General features: G+C 38.4%; 1 protein-coding gene across 2 annotated transcripts in view; it reads right to left on the minus strand.

Moving 5' to 3' along the window:
- The window catches only part of LOC106883988 (integrin alpha-9), a 181709-nt gene that overhangs the window by 35850 nt on the left and 128956 nt on the right, over nucleotides 1–16903 (minus strand). For both annotated transcript variants that reach the window (XM_014935149.3, XM_089358429.1), the window contains exons 3-6: nucleotides 16683–16771; nucleotides 12996–13166; nucleotides 11993–12041; nucleotides 2962–3048 (exon numbers count right to left, since the gene is read on the minus strand). In XM_014935149.3, the coding sequence (XP_014790635.1) occupies nucleotides 2962–3048; nucleotides 11993–12041; nucleotides 12996–13166; nucleotides 16683–16771 (396 nt within the window). The remainder of the gene's footprint in view (nucleotides 1–2961; nucleotides 3049–11992; nucleotides 12042–12995; nucleotides 13167–16682; nucleotides 16772–16903) is intronic.

Consider the following 16903-nt stretch of genomic DNA (forward strand, 5'->3'; position numbering starts at 1 on the left):
AAGAACAGCCTGTGCATATCACCTTCCTCCTTTTTCCCTCTCCTCCACCCACACACATCTGAACAACAAACTTTTTCCAACCACTGCTTTTCTGAATGTCCTGAAGGGGTCTTCATCCCGAAATATAGAAATACAAGGTAAAACTGCAACTTTGTTCTGTTTTCTTTTCATTTTGTTGTTTACTTTGTACCTTCTCGCATTGTTCCAGCTTTACACAACTACATTCTTTAAAGTAATTATGTAGGTATGTGTGTGTGTGTGTGAATGTATGTTAATTACAATATGCAGATAAATAGCAGTTCTAATGTCAGGGCAGATATTTCCCCATGTGCTAGTTATTTTTATTATGCATTCCATTGTTCAAAACACTTGAAACAGAAAAAGCACAACAAAAATACATCAACATTAAAAGCATAAACAACCAGGCTGTGTCACCTTTTTGATACCAATCCGCCTGATTCTATGATTCTATGATGCAAACTTCCTGTTTTAAAGTCATCATCATCATCATCATCGTTTAACGTCCGCTTTCCGTGCTAGCATGGGTTGGACGATTTGACTGAGGACTGGTGAAACCAGATGGCTACACCAGGCTCCAATCTGATTTGGCATAGTTTCTACAGCTGGGTGCCCTTCCTAACGCCAACCACTCCGAGAGTGTAGTGGGTGCTTTTACGTGCCACCAACACAAAGGCCAGTCAGGCGGTACTGGCAACGATCTCGCTCGAATGTCTTTTCATGTGCCACTGGCACAAGTGCCAGGAAGGCGACGTTGGTAACGAACATGCTCAAACGGTGCTATTTACATGCCACCAGCACGGAAGCCAGACAGCTGGTGCTCTGGCAATGATCATGCTCGGACAGTGCTCTTAGTGCTCCACTGGTAGAGGTGCCATCATGATTTTGCTTTCGGGAATTAAAATCTTCCATCAAAATTTCATATTAATTCCTTACATATTAATTCCTTAATGATAGTTATTCTATTAAATTCTTCATTATTTTCACAATTAATTGAAATAAGAACCTATGTAAAAAGCATATGTGCCAGCACTACATACAGAGCACTCATGCCAGCACCACATAAAAGACACCTATGCTAGTGCCATGTAAGGAAGCACCTGTTCCAGTGCCATGTAAACAGCACCCATGCTGGCACTATGTAAAATTCTCCCAGTACACTCTGTAAAGTGGTTGGCATTAGGAAGGGAATCCAGTCATAGAAACCATACCAAAACAGACAACTGGAGGCTGGTGAGGCTCTCTGGCTCACCATCTCCTGTCATACTATCCAACCATGCCAGTGTAGAAAACAGGCATTAAATGATGATGATGATAATGATGATGGAAGGTAGTGTATTTCAACAGAAAGTTTAAGTTAACTCTGACCGAGGATACTTTGACTAAGAGTAATCCAGCCATGACTGTACCATCTGCTATTCTATTTTTCAGTCTGCTGTTTCTAGTAATCTGAATGGCCATTAAGAGGCTTTCTCATTGGTGTCAGTGTTACATGATGTTTAAAATTGCTGGAAAAAATACAGACAGGATGGTCATGGCTAGATTACATTTCATCATAGGTTGCTCATTCAGGGCTGCTGACATGGGGCTAAATAACAACAACTATTACAACAACAGCAGCAGCAGCCACCACTACCATGTATAATAGGAATGCTCTTGAATGCCCTTCTGTGGTCATCTGGCTTGCTAAAAACAACAGCTAAACCTTTCTCAAACATACATTATTGATTTAAAAATAACTACAAAAAGAACATTGGAATCTTAGATACACTACGATTTTAAATAAAATGAATAAAAGGAGATACCTTTGATTTTAAGTCAGATTGATCAAGACTGATTTGTACCTAAACAACAAGAACAAGAACAACAATACAAAAAAAAAGACATGATGATGATGATCATCATTATCATCACCACCGCTACTGCCATCATCATCATCATCATCATTGTCATCTGCATCGTCGTCATCCTCATTTTTAACATCCATGATCCATACTGGCATGGGTTGGATGATTTGACAGGATCGACTGAATCCAACAAGTCCCATGAATGCATCATGTTGCAATGTCTGCTTTGGCATGGTTTCTATGGCTGGATGCCCTTTCTAACACCAACCACTTCACAGCTTGTATTGAGTACTTTTTCTGTGTTACCAGTACTAGTGAAGTTGCCTTGCAGCTTGCAAGACAACAAAGACTGGTGGGTGGGAGGCTTTATGTGAGGAGATGAGGGGTTAAATTATGAAAGGAGGGAGTAGCTACATGTTTATTGACCCTTTGGTGAGAGTGACAATGATCAGTAGAAGCTGCAAGTTCAGGTGGCTTCTTAAGGTACAAGGTGAGTAGAAGTGTACTAGGACAGAGGTACTAGCAGTATGGGTAGATGAGTTTGTATTCCATCTGTCAAATCTGCTCACAAGGTTTTGGTCAGCCAAAGGGGAATAGCAGAAGACATTTGCCTGAGGTGCCACACAGTGTGGGCATGAACCTGAAACCATGTGATTGAGAAGCAAACTACTCAACCACACAACCATGTTTGCATCAATAGAAATATATAGAATATATTAAGAAAATTAAATAATTGCAGCATGGAAGGTGTTTATAAGTCATTTAAAAACACAAAAACCGTTAGATTCACTTCAACATTTAAATTTAATTTGCCAAAATATTTTTGTTGCTTTGAAACCGCGACCTATTGTCTGACAAAATTCCATGCAGCAAATTAAACTTAAATGTCGAAGTGAATCTAATGGTTTTTGTGTGTTTCTTAAATGGTTTATAAACACCTTCCACGCTGCAATTGTTTTTGTTTCAGCACACAATCTCAGATCAGGTCACTTGCTATGCAAGTACATCTCCGTAATTAAGAAAATTGTCCTCTTGAAAAGGAGAGTGAAATGAATGAAATTGAAACAGGAAAACAAGTAGAATCTGCATGACTTACCAGCATAATTGTTATCAATGTCAGACTGCAGTAACAAAGGCTTTCCTGCTGGAGTTTCTCCTTTATTGGGAAACAAAATTATTCCACCTAGATAGAAAAAAAAAATTAATGCTTAATTAGTTAACTTATCATCATCATCATCATCATCATTGCGGGAGATAGCAGTGCATGCCATCAAAGTAACACTGAGGTATACCCATCATGAGTACTTGTCTGATAAGGGTACACCAGGCACATGCATCACAGCCATATGTGTGCGACACAGTGATCTCAGATCAAGATAAACAGCACATGAACTTGCAGGTGGGGCCCAGTTAGAATTTTCTTCATGTCGAGTAGCCCATCCCACTCAAAAGGTCCCTGAATAAGGTTTGTTTAAGGATGTTGAACGAAACACCTATTTCTCCAGAGGTGAATTATCTAAACCCCAAAGAATTCCTCTCAAGACATGGCTATTTTGCTCCCCAACTACTTCTGCTTGTGATCAGAGATGCACATAAGGGATAAGCTTAACTGGTTAAGGTCAAACAACTGACAAGCAAATATGTGGTATTGAGCAGAATATTTGCCGTAGCCCATCTTTTATACTAAGACAAAACAATGTACATGATAACACTTCCAATCAATTAAGATCAGAAGCCATGAGAGCTACTGCCTGGTACTGCAGCCAGGCATTTCTTCTTCTTCTTCTTCTTCATCGTCATCGTCGTCACCATCATCGCCGCCGCCGTCGTCGTCGTCGTCGTCATCATCATCATCATGGCAGAATTGTTAGCACTGTGGACAAAATGCTCAGCAGCATTTCATTTGTCTTTAGGTTCTGAGTTTAAATTTCACGGGGGTCAGCTTTGCTTTTCATTCTTTTGGAGTTGATAGAATAAGTACCAGTTGAGCGCTGTGTGTGTGTTGGGGGAGGGGGCGATGTAATCTACTTAACCCCTCTCCCAGAATTGCTGGCCCTGTGCCAAAATTATTATTATTATTATTATTATTATTATTATTATCATTATTATAACTGTCAATGCCCTAGTATGGCCACAGCCCTCTGGATGGAAAAAGTAAGACAGTGACCGAATTTATAAACAAATAACTGTTTTATTTCTTCGTTATTTGCTGCACGAGCAAGACAGACAACAACCTTGTAACATAGTAAAAAAAAATCTGAGAAAGGAGAAATAACATGTGTTATACAAATGTATGAACATATATTTTACATTGGCATAAAAATCTCTACAGAATAAATAAAAGAAATATCCCACACACAGACCCATATATCATTTGTCTTACATTTAACTAATTGTTGGTTAACCTCATAGCCCTGAATAGAAAATGGCCGTAAGGCATTTACATTTAAAAATAAATAAGATATAGTAGATAGACTACGGTATTAAATTTTATTTTCTGTTTAAATAGAGCATGTGGCTGTATGATTCATTTAAGAATATATATTGACTGTTTAAAAATTCTTTTATTTTAAATCTAATCAGTAATAATAATACAATTTCTAATTACATTGTTTGGTATCTAATTAAACTAAACAATATGTTGTTCGTTTGCTTTTGTTTTATTTTGCAACAATTCTTTCTATTTGAGTCCATGGAGTAGTGGTGAGAAGATTAATGGGGTCACAAAGTGGATGGAGACCAAGGACACTGTGATAATTGGCATGGCTATAAGGAACTATGAGGCAGTAACAGGAGCAAAAATCAGCCAATGAAAGGCAGTAGGCCTATTGTTTAACATATATATAGACAAGTCCATGCCATCCAAAGGTGTTGTAAGGTGCTGATGGATGGAAGGATTAAGTTGCCCAGATTTCCTGGTGGACAACAATTGGGATATGGTGACAAGCAGGATAGTCAATCTTACCTAGAAACAGGCCAAGAGAAAGCTATCCCGAAAAGTAAGGCAGAGGTGGTGAACACTTACATCTCTGCTATCATATAATTCAGCCTGACCATTGTGCCCTGCTCCAGTTCACATCTGAGCAGACTGAAGTGCTTGCTCTGCAGTGTTCTTTGGAGCAATGTGCTCCACTGGTCAGGCATACCATTTTCTGTCAACAACTGCTGAATAGGGGATGAGGCATGCTATCACTAAAGATGCTCAAGCATGTGCTGAAGCTGCAAAATCTCCAGCAATTCCTTGATAATGAACAGGTGTGGGTGCCGTTTTCAGACAGACATTCCCATAGTTCATCTTTTTGACAGAGGTGTAATTCTATGTCAAGCATAGATCAAGACATGACACTTGGCATCTGGATTGTCATTAAGTGCTCACACTCTACCAGTTAGACAGTGCAGTTGGTGGAAGTTCCACCATGATATTCAAGAGCAGGTTAACAGTGAGCAAGAATGATAATGTTCTCAGGAGAGACACTGGACATCAACTGGCTCATCTGTTCTGGAGGACTTTCAGGTCAGAGCCCAGTAATAATTTTCAGAACTCTCTGGCCTGACAGCACTTGCAGGGGACATTTCTGGCTTGAAATAAACTCAACAAACATGATAGTGTTGTTAGTTGTACTTGTCTGAGGTGCATACAGAACAAAAGATGCATATGTTCAATGTCCAATCATTATTAACTTGTGGCATTATATTGAACACCTGTCATCACATGTAGGATGGATTTGGTTAACTGCTCAGTCCATGGTAAGGATTGTCCTGCTGTCTTCCTTTGGCCATGAAGGACAGGCAGTGTTTAGCTGTCTGGTGGCTTTAGTGAAAGAGGTTGTGTAAGGGACCAGATTGAAAGAGCTGAAGAAAGGCACCTTCCCCTTTAGCTAAACCATCATTAACTTCCCCAAGTTTCACTTGAAAAGGAAAATGAGGATGAAGAGGTAAATGCTGCCTCCCAGATGAGAGTGATGAGCATGGTGTAAATGAACAGGTTTGCTTTGAAAATACACCTGCAGACCCAAGAAGGATAACTGGAAGAGATTTTTTTCCCCTCAGTGGTCAGGGTGCTATGGTTTTCATGGTGTTTCCACAAGTAGACCTTGGACATTTCCTATTTTGGTAAATGATTCATTCTCTAGAATATATTGTTTCTTTGTTACTGTTATTCTTCTTTTTACAGGTTCTTTCAAGTAATCCCACATTCTATCATTCTGTACCATTCCCAATGTTTTTGTGAACCCTTAGCAAGTAATAAAGAAAATAAAAACATTATTGTTGTTGTTGTTGTTTACTTTTAATCTGTATGTTTGTTACAGTCACTTGTCGAGACACACCTAGTGCCCTAGGGCAGGTGAAGGATAAAAGATATTATAGTATGACCAAAAGTTTGGGGAGGGGAAGTAGCAGGGGCAGTAGCGAAATATTTTCATGTAATACAACACAGACAGCTAACTTGATAGAGTTTTTCTAAGGATGTGGGCCGTACTTGTCAACACAATCTTTTGGATTTTTTGGGGACATGATCCTCCTGGGATGTTGTCTAGATGTTTCTTCTTCTTCTCCTTCTTCTTCCTCCTCCTCCTTCTTATTATTATTTATTAAGGTGACAAGCTGGCAGAATTGATAGCACGCCAGGCAAAATGCTTAGCAGCATTTCATCCATCTTTATGTTCTGAGTTCAAACTCCGCCGAAGCCAACTTTACTTTTCATCCACTTGGGGGTCAATAAAATAAGCACCATTTGAATACTGGGGTTGAAGTAATTAACTATCCCCCTCCCTCAAATTTCAGGCCTTGTGCCTATAGTAGAAAGGATTATTAATATTATTTTATTGACTTTGCACAGCTTCTAATGTTGGAGATGTACTACAGTGCCAGCTGTTCACTACAAGTGAAATAAGGTAACACCCCTTATTTTTTGGAGCACCATCCGGAGTATTCAAGTGGTTCCAAGCAGTGCTGTTTTCTGCAAATACTCCACCCTTATTGCAGCCCCTATTTGTTCCATGTATTATTATTAATTATTATTATTATTATTATTATTATTAAGGCAATGAGATGGCAGAATTGTTGGTACATTGGAAAAAATGCTTAACAGCATTTCTTCCGCCACTTTATGTTCTGAGCTCAAATCCCACAGAGGTCAGCTTTGCCTCTCATCCTTTTAGGGTCAAAAGAATATAGTACTAATTAAGCACTGACGTTAATGTAATCGACTTACCCTCTCCCCTAAAATTGCTGGCCTTTATTATTACTCTGGCTTTGTGCCAAAATTAAAAACCATTAACATTGTTGTTGTTGTTGTTGTTGTTATTTAAAATAACATCAATCATTATGTAATTGGGAACACAGATACATAAAGTTTAAAATAGACACATGGCCATAAGAGAAAGAAGAGAGAGAGAGAGCTTATCAAAGATCTCTCAGTTTAACTAATTTGTCAAAGAAAGAAAAACAAAGTTATTTTGTAACCTAAAATAATCTTTAATTTCAAGGAAGGCCATATCTTGATAGAGGAACACATTCATATTCCTGCCTTATGCACAGACTAAATATCAACAACAACAAAAAAAATTAAAAAAATTAAAATAAGACAAGAATTCTTTTGCTAGTTACATAGAATTTTACAGCGTACAGGGTGGATGTAAAGTCAGTTACAGTTTTAATAAAAACAGCTCAATTTATATAATTCTTTTTTTGCAGACTTTTAGGATCAATCATGAATACGATGAATACAGAAGACTGTGTAGCAATAGTCATCTTGCTGAATCATGTAAAATCTGCAAATAATAATTCTGTTTTTAGAGATTGTTGCCAGTGCCGCTAGACTGGCTTCTATGCAGGACATGAAACTTGGCTTGTGAAGACCTGTTGGGGCAAGCGAAAGTGAAATTGTGATGGCACCTGTACCCAGCGTCGCCTTCCTGGCACTTGTGCCGGTGGCATGTGTAAAGTCATTCAAACGAGATTGTGCCAGTGCCGCTGGACTGACTCCTGTGCAGGTGGCACGTAAAATGCACCATTTTGAGCGTGGCCGTTGCCAATACCACCTGACTGGCCTTCGTGCCGGTGGCACGTAAAAGCACCCACTACACTCTTGGAGTGGTTGGCGTTAGGAAGGGCATTCAGCTGTAGAAACTCTGCTAAATCAGATTGGAGCCTGGTGTAGCCATCCAGTTCACCAGTCCTCAGTCAAATCGTCCAACCCATGCTAGCATGGAAAGCGGATGTCAAACGATGATGATGATGATGCATAGATGTCTTTGAGAGACTCAGTCTATGTTCTGCTGCAGAACGAACAGATATCCATGAATTTTCTTTAATGATTTGACCCACAGAAGTCACAGTATTCTCTGACGTACTTTGGCACAAGTCCAGCAGTTTTTGAGGGGAGGGGAAAAGTCGATTACATCAACCCTTGTACTTAGCTGGTACTTATTCTGTTGACCCTGACATGATGAAAGATAAAGACAACCTTAGCGGAATTTGAACTCAGAATGTAAAAATGAACGAAATGTTGCTAAACATTTTGCCTGAAGTAGTAATGATTCTGACAGCTCAACAACAACAACATCAAAAACAGCAGCACCACCACCACCGCTACTACTACTTAGAATTAGATTTTTTTTTATCAGATGCCCATCCTGTCACCAAACCTCACTTGTTTCTAAGCAAGGCAATATTTCCTCATGACCAGACATGTTCATGTAGAATACTGGAAATGAAGGAAAGGAGTAACACTGAGTGCATGAGAGTGGCACTCATTTACAAGTATCATATAACATCAAGCTAAAGTGCCATGCAGTGGGAATGAGGCTGAGACTATGGGGTTGGGAGACAAACATCTCAGCCACAGAGCCATATCTGCACCAATTTTACAAAAATTATTTGCTTAAATTAGAGCAGATATGAATCTTTCTTAAATCCCCCGCCCCATCTAAGAATATATTTATAGGTCAATATAATGTTTATAGGTCAGACTTCATCAATTTCTATAATTAAACCAAATCTGACATATTTATTCCAAGATTAGGTTAGCTTAATCGGGGATGTTATTCTATTAATGATGATTTTGACCCAGAAAAGACTTAGAACTGATTACCATTCTAAGGAATTACCAACTGAGATATCTCATCAAAATTTAGTAAGGAAAACTGACTGAGGGTAAAGGAAATGATCCTAGATATATAAACAGCCAAATTACTCTGAACTTAGCACCATACAGGTTTCATGTTCGGGCCCCCATCTTGTATTGATACAGTCAAAGGTTATGTGGTTAGATGCAGGCAGTGCTGTCTGTTTAAGAAGTTCATTCTGCAAACACTTGATTTTAGGTTCTGTCCCACTGCATGGCACCTTGGGCAAGTATCTCTTACTAAAGCCCTGGGCCAAGAAAAGCCTTCTGAATGGATTTCGTAGATGGAAACTGAAAGAAGCTGATTTTGTGTGTGTGTGTGTGTGTGTGTGTGCATAACACAAAGAATCACACACACACACACACACACACAATACACAAGGATGTATAGACACCCATGTACACACACACACACATGCACAAAAACAACACGCACATGTACACACATACGTATGTGTGAGTGCCTCTGCATGCATGTTTGTGATGCCTTGTCTTTTCTACTCTAGGCACAAGGCCCAACATTTTTGGGGTGGGGGCCAATCGATTAGATCAACCCCAGTTTGAAACTGGTACTTAATTTATCGACCCCCACCAAAAGGATGAAAGGCAAAGTCGACCTTGGCTGAATGTGACGCCTTGTTTTGTAAACGGATATCACCATCATACAAATGGAGCCTTTTGTTTCCAATCTTCTATGAAAAACATGTCTGCCTATGATAGAAATATTACCTTACATGGGAACAAGTATGGAGCATCCAGCCATAGAAAATCTGCATCAATGAATTTCATCTGATCCATGTAAGCATGGTCAGTAGTGACACCAGTGGCATGGCATTACCACCATCATCATTTTAATGTCCCTCTTCCATGCTTGCATGGGTTGGGTGAAACTTGTTGAGGCAGATTTCTTGATCAGTTGCCTTTCTTGAAATAATCCTCACCTGTTTTCTAGCAATTATTTTCTAATGGCCAGGTTTTTCTTCATGGAAAATTGGGAATGAACAACACTTTACAAGCAACATATGATGTCAAGACAAGGACAAACACACACACACACAACAGGCTTCTTTCAGTTTCTACCTACCAAATCCACTCGCAAGGCTTTGATCAACCTGAGGTTATAGTATAAGCCCAAGGTGCTGTGAACTGGGACTGAACTCAAAACCACATGGTTGGGAAGGAAACTTTTTAACTGCACAGCCATGCTTGCACCAGTTTATTTGAAATACTGAATGAATAAGCATTCAATATTTGAATTTCTAACAAAATTTCCATTCAACATCTTAATATCCATTTCAGATTTTTGCGCTTTCCTAGATTTTAGAATTACAACAGCTGGTTTATCAATTTGAAATTTCATGCCAGAAGAATTGAAAAATACCATATTTGGCTGCATAAAAGACACATGGGCATATTAGAGCATCCCCATTTCAGCAGCATATATTCAAGAAAAAATGTTTTAGTGTATTATAACATGAATATTTAAAGCAATCTAAGCTCTACATTGCATATAGGACCAGGGGGTGATTTTTTTTTAGGTATTTTTGTAAGGAAAAAAGTGAATCTTTCACACCATCAGATATAGTAAATAAAATATATATAAAAAAAGGAAAATATTGCTGTTTATTATCTTTTACCTGTTTTAGTCCAATAAATCAGCTGCAATAATTTTTTACTAATTATTTTGTTTCAGTCATTTGACTGCGACCATGCTGGAGCAGCACGTTTTAGTTGAACAAACCGACCCCAGGACTTATTCTTTGTAAACCTATTACTTATTCTATCGGTCTCTTTTGCCAAACCACTAAGTTACAGGGACGTAAACACACCAACATCGGTTGTCAAACGATGGGTGGGGGGACAAACACAGACACACATACAAATATCTACATGTGTATATATGTATGTATGTATATATATATATATATATATATATATATATATATATATATATAAAACATGCTTCTTTCAGTTTCTGTCTACCAAATCCACTTACAAGGCTTTAGTTGGCCCAAGGCCATAGTAGAAGACACTTGCCCAAGGTGCCATGCAGTGGGACTGAACCTGGAACCATGTGGTTGGGAAGCAAGCTTCTTACCACACAGCCACTCCTGCACCTATTTTATTTTATTTTTTTAAGCCTGGTACTTATTCTAATTGGTCACTTATGTGGAACTGCTCAGTTACGAGGACATAAACAAACCACCACTGGTTGCCAATCAATATATACATATATATATATATATATATTTAAGCACAGGCATATATATGTGAACTGAATATGCCTAACCACTGAGCCACACACCTTCACTCTCTTAACTGGAGAGAAAAGGAGTGAAGTGATAGAGATAGAGAAAAGAAAGCCTCAGTCATTTAAAAATGACAATTAGATTGAAATACGGTTGATCTTTTCTAGTTTCTTTACTTTTAACAATAAAGAAGAGGGAAAGAGATTTAGAAATGACTGGAAGGTTTCCATTCTGGGAGTTCGAGAAGGATCGAGTGTTAGTTCTCTCTTCTTTCCCTGACCCCTGGTTTTTATTTGCTTTGTCTGATACTTTTAGTTGGAAAGAAAGACTGTTTTTTTTTTCAGGCATGTTTAACATTTCCTCTACAAACTAAAAACAAGCCCCAATCCCTTGTTTTTTTTTTTTTCATACAAAAACTAATGCAAATTTTGAACGGGGTATAGCTATACACAACAGACTTCTTTCAGTTTCCATTTGTTGAATCCACTCACAAGGTTTTGATTGGCCTGTGGTTATAGCAGAAGACACTTTCTCAAGGTACCAAACAATGAGACAGAACCAAGAACCATGTGAATTGGAAGCAAACTTCTTATTACACAGCCACACTGGTGTCTTTTTGGTATTTTCCATCCAATTTTATTTGTTTTTTATTTTCATTAATTAACTAAATTTCCTGTTGCTAATAGAAGCCTTTAATTTAAACTGAAAATGAAAGTAGTTTATAGTGTTTGAAGAAGAAAGCCTCTTACCTGGATATCTATCTCTCCCAAGAACACCGACAATAATATTCTGACCGTCCTGGAGGTAAAAGTAAATAAATAAATAAATACCAAAGAAAATTATTTCTTTCGACAAAATATGAAATAAACTTTTGCTTTCTTACCCTGCCAGGGGCAGAGACATGGCCAAGTGGTTAAGAAGTTTGATTAGCAATCACATGGTTCCATGTTCCATCCCACTATAGGGCACCATGAATATGTACCATCTACTACAGTCTTTGTGAGGTTAAATTTGCTCAGCAGAAACTGTGAGGCAAATATCCTATACATCCTTTTTTTTTTCTTTTCACTCTTTTACTTGTTTCAGTCATTTGACTGTGGCCATGCTGGAGCACTGACTTTAGTCGAGCAAATCGCCCCCAGGACTTATTCTTTGTAAGCCTACTACTTATTCTATTGGTCGCTTTTGCCGAACTGCTAAGTTACGGGGGACGTAAACACACCAGCATCGGTTGTCAAGCGATGTTGTGGGGACAAACACAGACACACAAACACAAACATACATAGATATATATACATATATATGACAGGCTTCTTTCAGATTCCGTCTACGAAATCCACTCACAAGGCTTTGGTCGGCCTGAGGCTTTAGTAGAAGACACTTGCCCAAGGTGCCACGCAGTAATATATATATATATATATATATACATACATACATACACAATGGACTTCTTTCAGTTTCCATCTACCAAATCCACTCACAAGGCTTTTGGTTGGCTCAACATCATTGTAGAAGACACTTGACCAAGGTGCCATAAAGTGAAACTAAACCCAAGACTAATGGTTGGGAAGCAAGCTTCTCTAGCCATACATCTGATGACGACGATGACAATGATAACAGCAATGAGAGCTATTCACAATTTCAATGTTGGTCAATCTTTTTTTGTTGTTGTTTGGTCTGAGGTAAAGAGTAGCCTCCATGAGTCCAGTGAGATCAACAGAGTTAATATTCCTGTTCAATAGTTGTACTTACCTGGGTATATTTCACTGATGTTCCACCAGCTGTAATATTGTCTGATTTCATGAAAAGAAGTCTGCGATCTTTTGGATCATTGAATGTATTGACCACACAGAACCCTTTCATGTAAAGTGTTTTAAGATAACTATCATCAACCACAGAAGATTTCCAGCGATGTCCACATGTCTGCAATAAAATGAAGGTAAAATATCACATTTAGGAAAATAGTTACAGTCATAAAAGGAAGAAGTGGGTGTTATATTTAGGTAACAGATAGGTTTTGGCCATTATTGGTTACACCTTGTCTCACTTGACAACACAATCTGGGATAATCTTTAAACCCTTTTGATACTAACACACCCAAATCATAGAAACAGCTCCTGTTCCTATGATAGAAACAAATAGACAGCTGGAAATAGATAGCTGGAAAGCAGATGACAAATGTCTTGCTAAGTGATGCCAAGACACCTTTGGTCTTCCTGACAATTTTAGAGATGTGTCCAGCGAAAATTGCTGCAGACAGCAATGCCCGGGTCATGTTCACAAGAAAATTTCTTGATATTAGTGTTGTGGAGAGAGTATGTGCATGTTGGGTTTTTACTCCCAAAATGCATGGTGGTACACTTGCCACAGCCAGCTTGAGTTGCCAGTGCATGATCCATTGTTGCTTTGTGTCCAGGTCCAATTGCAGGAAAGATCTATAGTGTTCAATATCTGTCCTTGTCCTTTTTATCTCAAGGTACAGCTTGATGTCAACTGCATTTTTTTCACTGTGGCATTCTTTAAGTTAGCATCTATGTCATTAATGTATGTAACAAACAAAAGGGAACCAAGAACAGATCTGTTACACAACAAACACACTACATGCCTTCACTTCCACACAGCATCCACTACACAATGACCACAAGCTTCCATAATACATCCATCACACAAAACTTTGTTTCCACATTGCACCAATCATACAACAGCCACATCTAAATAAATTGTCATTTCCACTCTATACTCACTATACATGCCTTTATTTTCACACTGCACTTGCCACACAAGTCTTCATTTCCACATTAGAGCTACTGCACATCCACATTTCAATTACCCTTCTTATCATTTCCACACTACATCTGTCACACAAGATTTCATTTCCACATTGCACTTGCCATACAACAGCTCCACAGAATTAGCCTTCTTTTCCACACAATGTACATTCCATGTACTTGCACACAATGAGCCCCACTTCAACACTACACAAGTCTACATTTCCACACAACAGCTACCACAGAACCAGTCTCCTTTTCCACTCTACATTTGCAACACAGCATGCCTTCACTATCACAATGAATAATTCCTCACATCCACACACAAACATGTATCCTGTCCTGCATTCCTGACTACATTCCCACACAACAACCAATCAGTGCTTGATGGAAGGTACCGGATAGTCCCAGTCCAGTCCAGTCCAGTCCAGCCCAAACCAGAGCAGACCAAATGGAAACTTGACATATATGGAAGCAAAGCTTAAAATTGCCTCTTGATATTCAAACTTGCACAACTGTAGACCATATTCCAGAGTTCCTTGAACAGAGCTGCCTAGGAAAATGCACTCAACCACACAAAAAATATATTCTATTATAGTAGAACCCAACTCAAGCTATATTATCAAGAATACAATTTGTAGTAGCAATGTTTTATTAATTTATTTTATTAATTAATTTTATTTCAAGCATTCATTCATTGCCTCAGCTGAACTGCAATGCACTGTCCATGTTGGTGGGAGTCTAAACACAAATAGCTTATCAAATCAATAATTTGTTCTATATGAAAGCAATTTAGACAACAATCTCTTAACTCATACTGCTGCCGCCATTCCACTCACAACTACTACCACCACCACCACCAAGATCATCACTGTAACCACCATCACAAAGACAATTGTAATATTCATATCATATCATATCATATATCACAACCACCATCATCATCATCATCATCATCATCATCATGATACCGATAACCATCACCACCACCACCACCACCACCACTGTCACCACAAACTTTAACACCCACCCCACCCCCACCCCCACCAAAACTATCATCATAATCACCACAACCACTGCTAACACCATCACCACAATGAAAACCACCACCACCATCACAACCACCACTAGAACCACTAATACCCCAACTACCATCTGCACAACCACTACCATTACTACAACCATCATCACCAACGCAAGCATCACATAATGCATCCATTCTCCTGACTCTTCTGACTTTTAACATTAACAGAGCCCCAGGAAAACTGTCTGTATGCCTGTTTGCCTGCATACATGTTAATTATATATGTACATATAATTAATACCTAAGGTTTAGTTAGTTACACATAGTATCAATAATTTAACAAAACAAATATTTCATTGATGTCTTTCAAACACCACCATCATCATCATCATCATCATCATCATCATCATCAATGTTATTAACATTACCGCCACCGCCACCACCAATTCACATCATTGCCACCAAACAATAATCTCTCCACAGAACTTAATTAACCTAATTACAATTAGGTGGATTTTGAGCAATTGCAAGGTCTAATTATTGTCTTTGAGTAATACACAAAGCTGTGACAATGATGGAGTATAAACTAGTAGCCCCTTGGTTGCAGCAGGTAGATACCCATTCAGTTTTGCCCCACTGCAACTATCACAAAAGTATATCAGCAAGGTATTAGCAACAGGATTGTTATTATTGTCCTCCTCCTCCTCCTCCTCCTCATCATCATCATCATTTCCATGGTCCCTTTTGCATGTTTGTATGGACCAGATGGAAATCAATGCGGCAGATTTTCTAAGGCTGGATGCCCTTCCTGGCACCAACCCTCACTTGTTTTCAATCCGTTTACCACACTTTCAAGGCACACACACAACACTTCTAATGCACTTCCATACACACCAACACTTCCAATGCACATCCCACACTTCTGTGCACACACTGCATTCTTTCACTCAACGACTTGCATTGCATGTTTGCACAAAGAGCAAATACATCTTCTGCATGAATCAGCTGATACCTTTAACCCTTTCGTTACCAACCCGGCTGAAACCACCTCTGGCTTTGTAGTACAAATGACTTGTTTTCACAAGTTTGAATTAAAATCTTGCACAAAATCTTAGTCACAATTTATGTTCGTAACACTAACTTAATGATAACTAAGTTATTTTACTAAATTCTTTGTTATGTTTAAAATTAATTGAAAGAAACACAGAGCATCTCAAAATAAATACAATAACAAAAGGGTTAAAGTCACCATGATATTTTCAACCCTTTCGATACCAACCCGGCTGAAACCAGCTCTGGCTTTGTAGTAGAAATGTCTTGTTTTCATAAGTTTTGAATTAAAATCTTCCACCAAACCTTAGTCACAACACTAGCTGAATGATAACTAAGATATTTTACTAAATTCTTTGTTATATTTAAAGCAAAAATAAATACAGTAATGAAAGGGTTAATGCAAGGAACATTACATATTCAACGTACTATGCTCAACTCCTCCCCCTTTCTCTCCAGTCTCAGCAAACCTCTATTTGGTGCATAAGTTTCACAACTCTGCAGCATCTCACTTCTGACATTAAAAAGTAAATCTTTTTCTCTCGTTATCAATTATAATTCAGGAAAATCAAACTCGTTATAAGGTTAAACTCTTACCACAAACTCTTCCTTATGTGGATTGATGTCTATACTCACTCCAAGCCAGGCATTGCTTACATTCTGAATGTCTTCATCTATAGAGGATTCTGTAATGATAATTAACATCATATTGTATAAAATATATATATCCATTATAAAATCATAGTGTGTGTATGTGTGTATGTGCATGTATGTGCACATGTGTGCATACGCATAGCTGGGCAGTTGGTTAGTTCACT

The sequence above is a fragment of the Octopus bimaculoides genome, chromosome 10, assembly GCF_046866305.1.
Source record: "Octopus bimaculoides isolate indiv1 chromosome 10, ASM4686630v1, whole genome shotgun sequence".
NCBI lineage: Eukaryota > Metazoa > Mollusca > Cephalopoda > Octopoda > Octopodidae > Octopus > Octopus bimaculoides.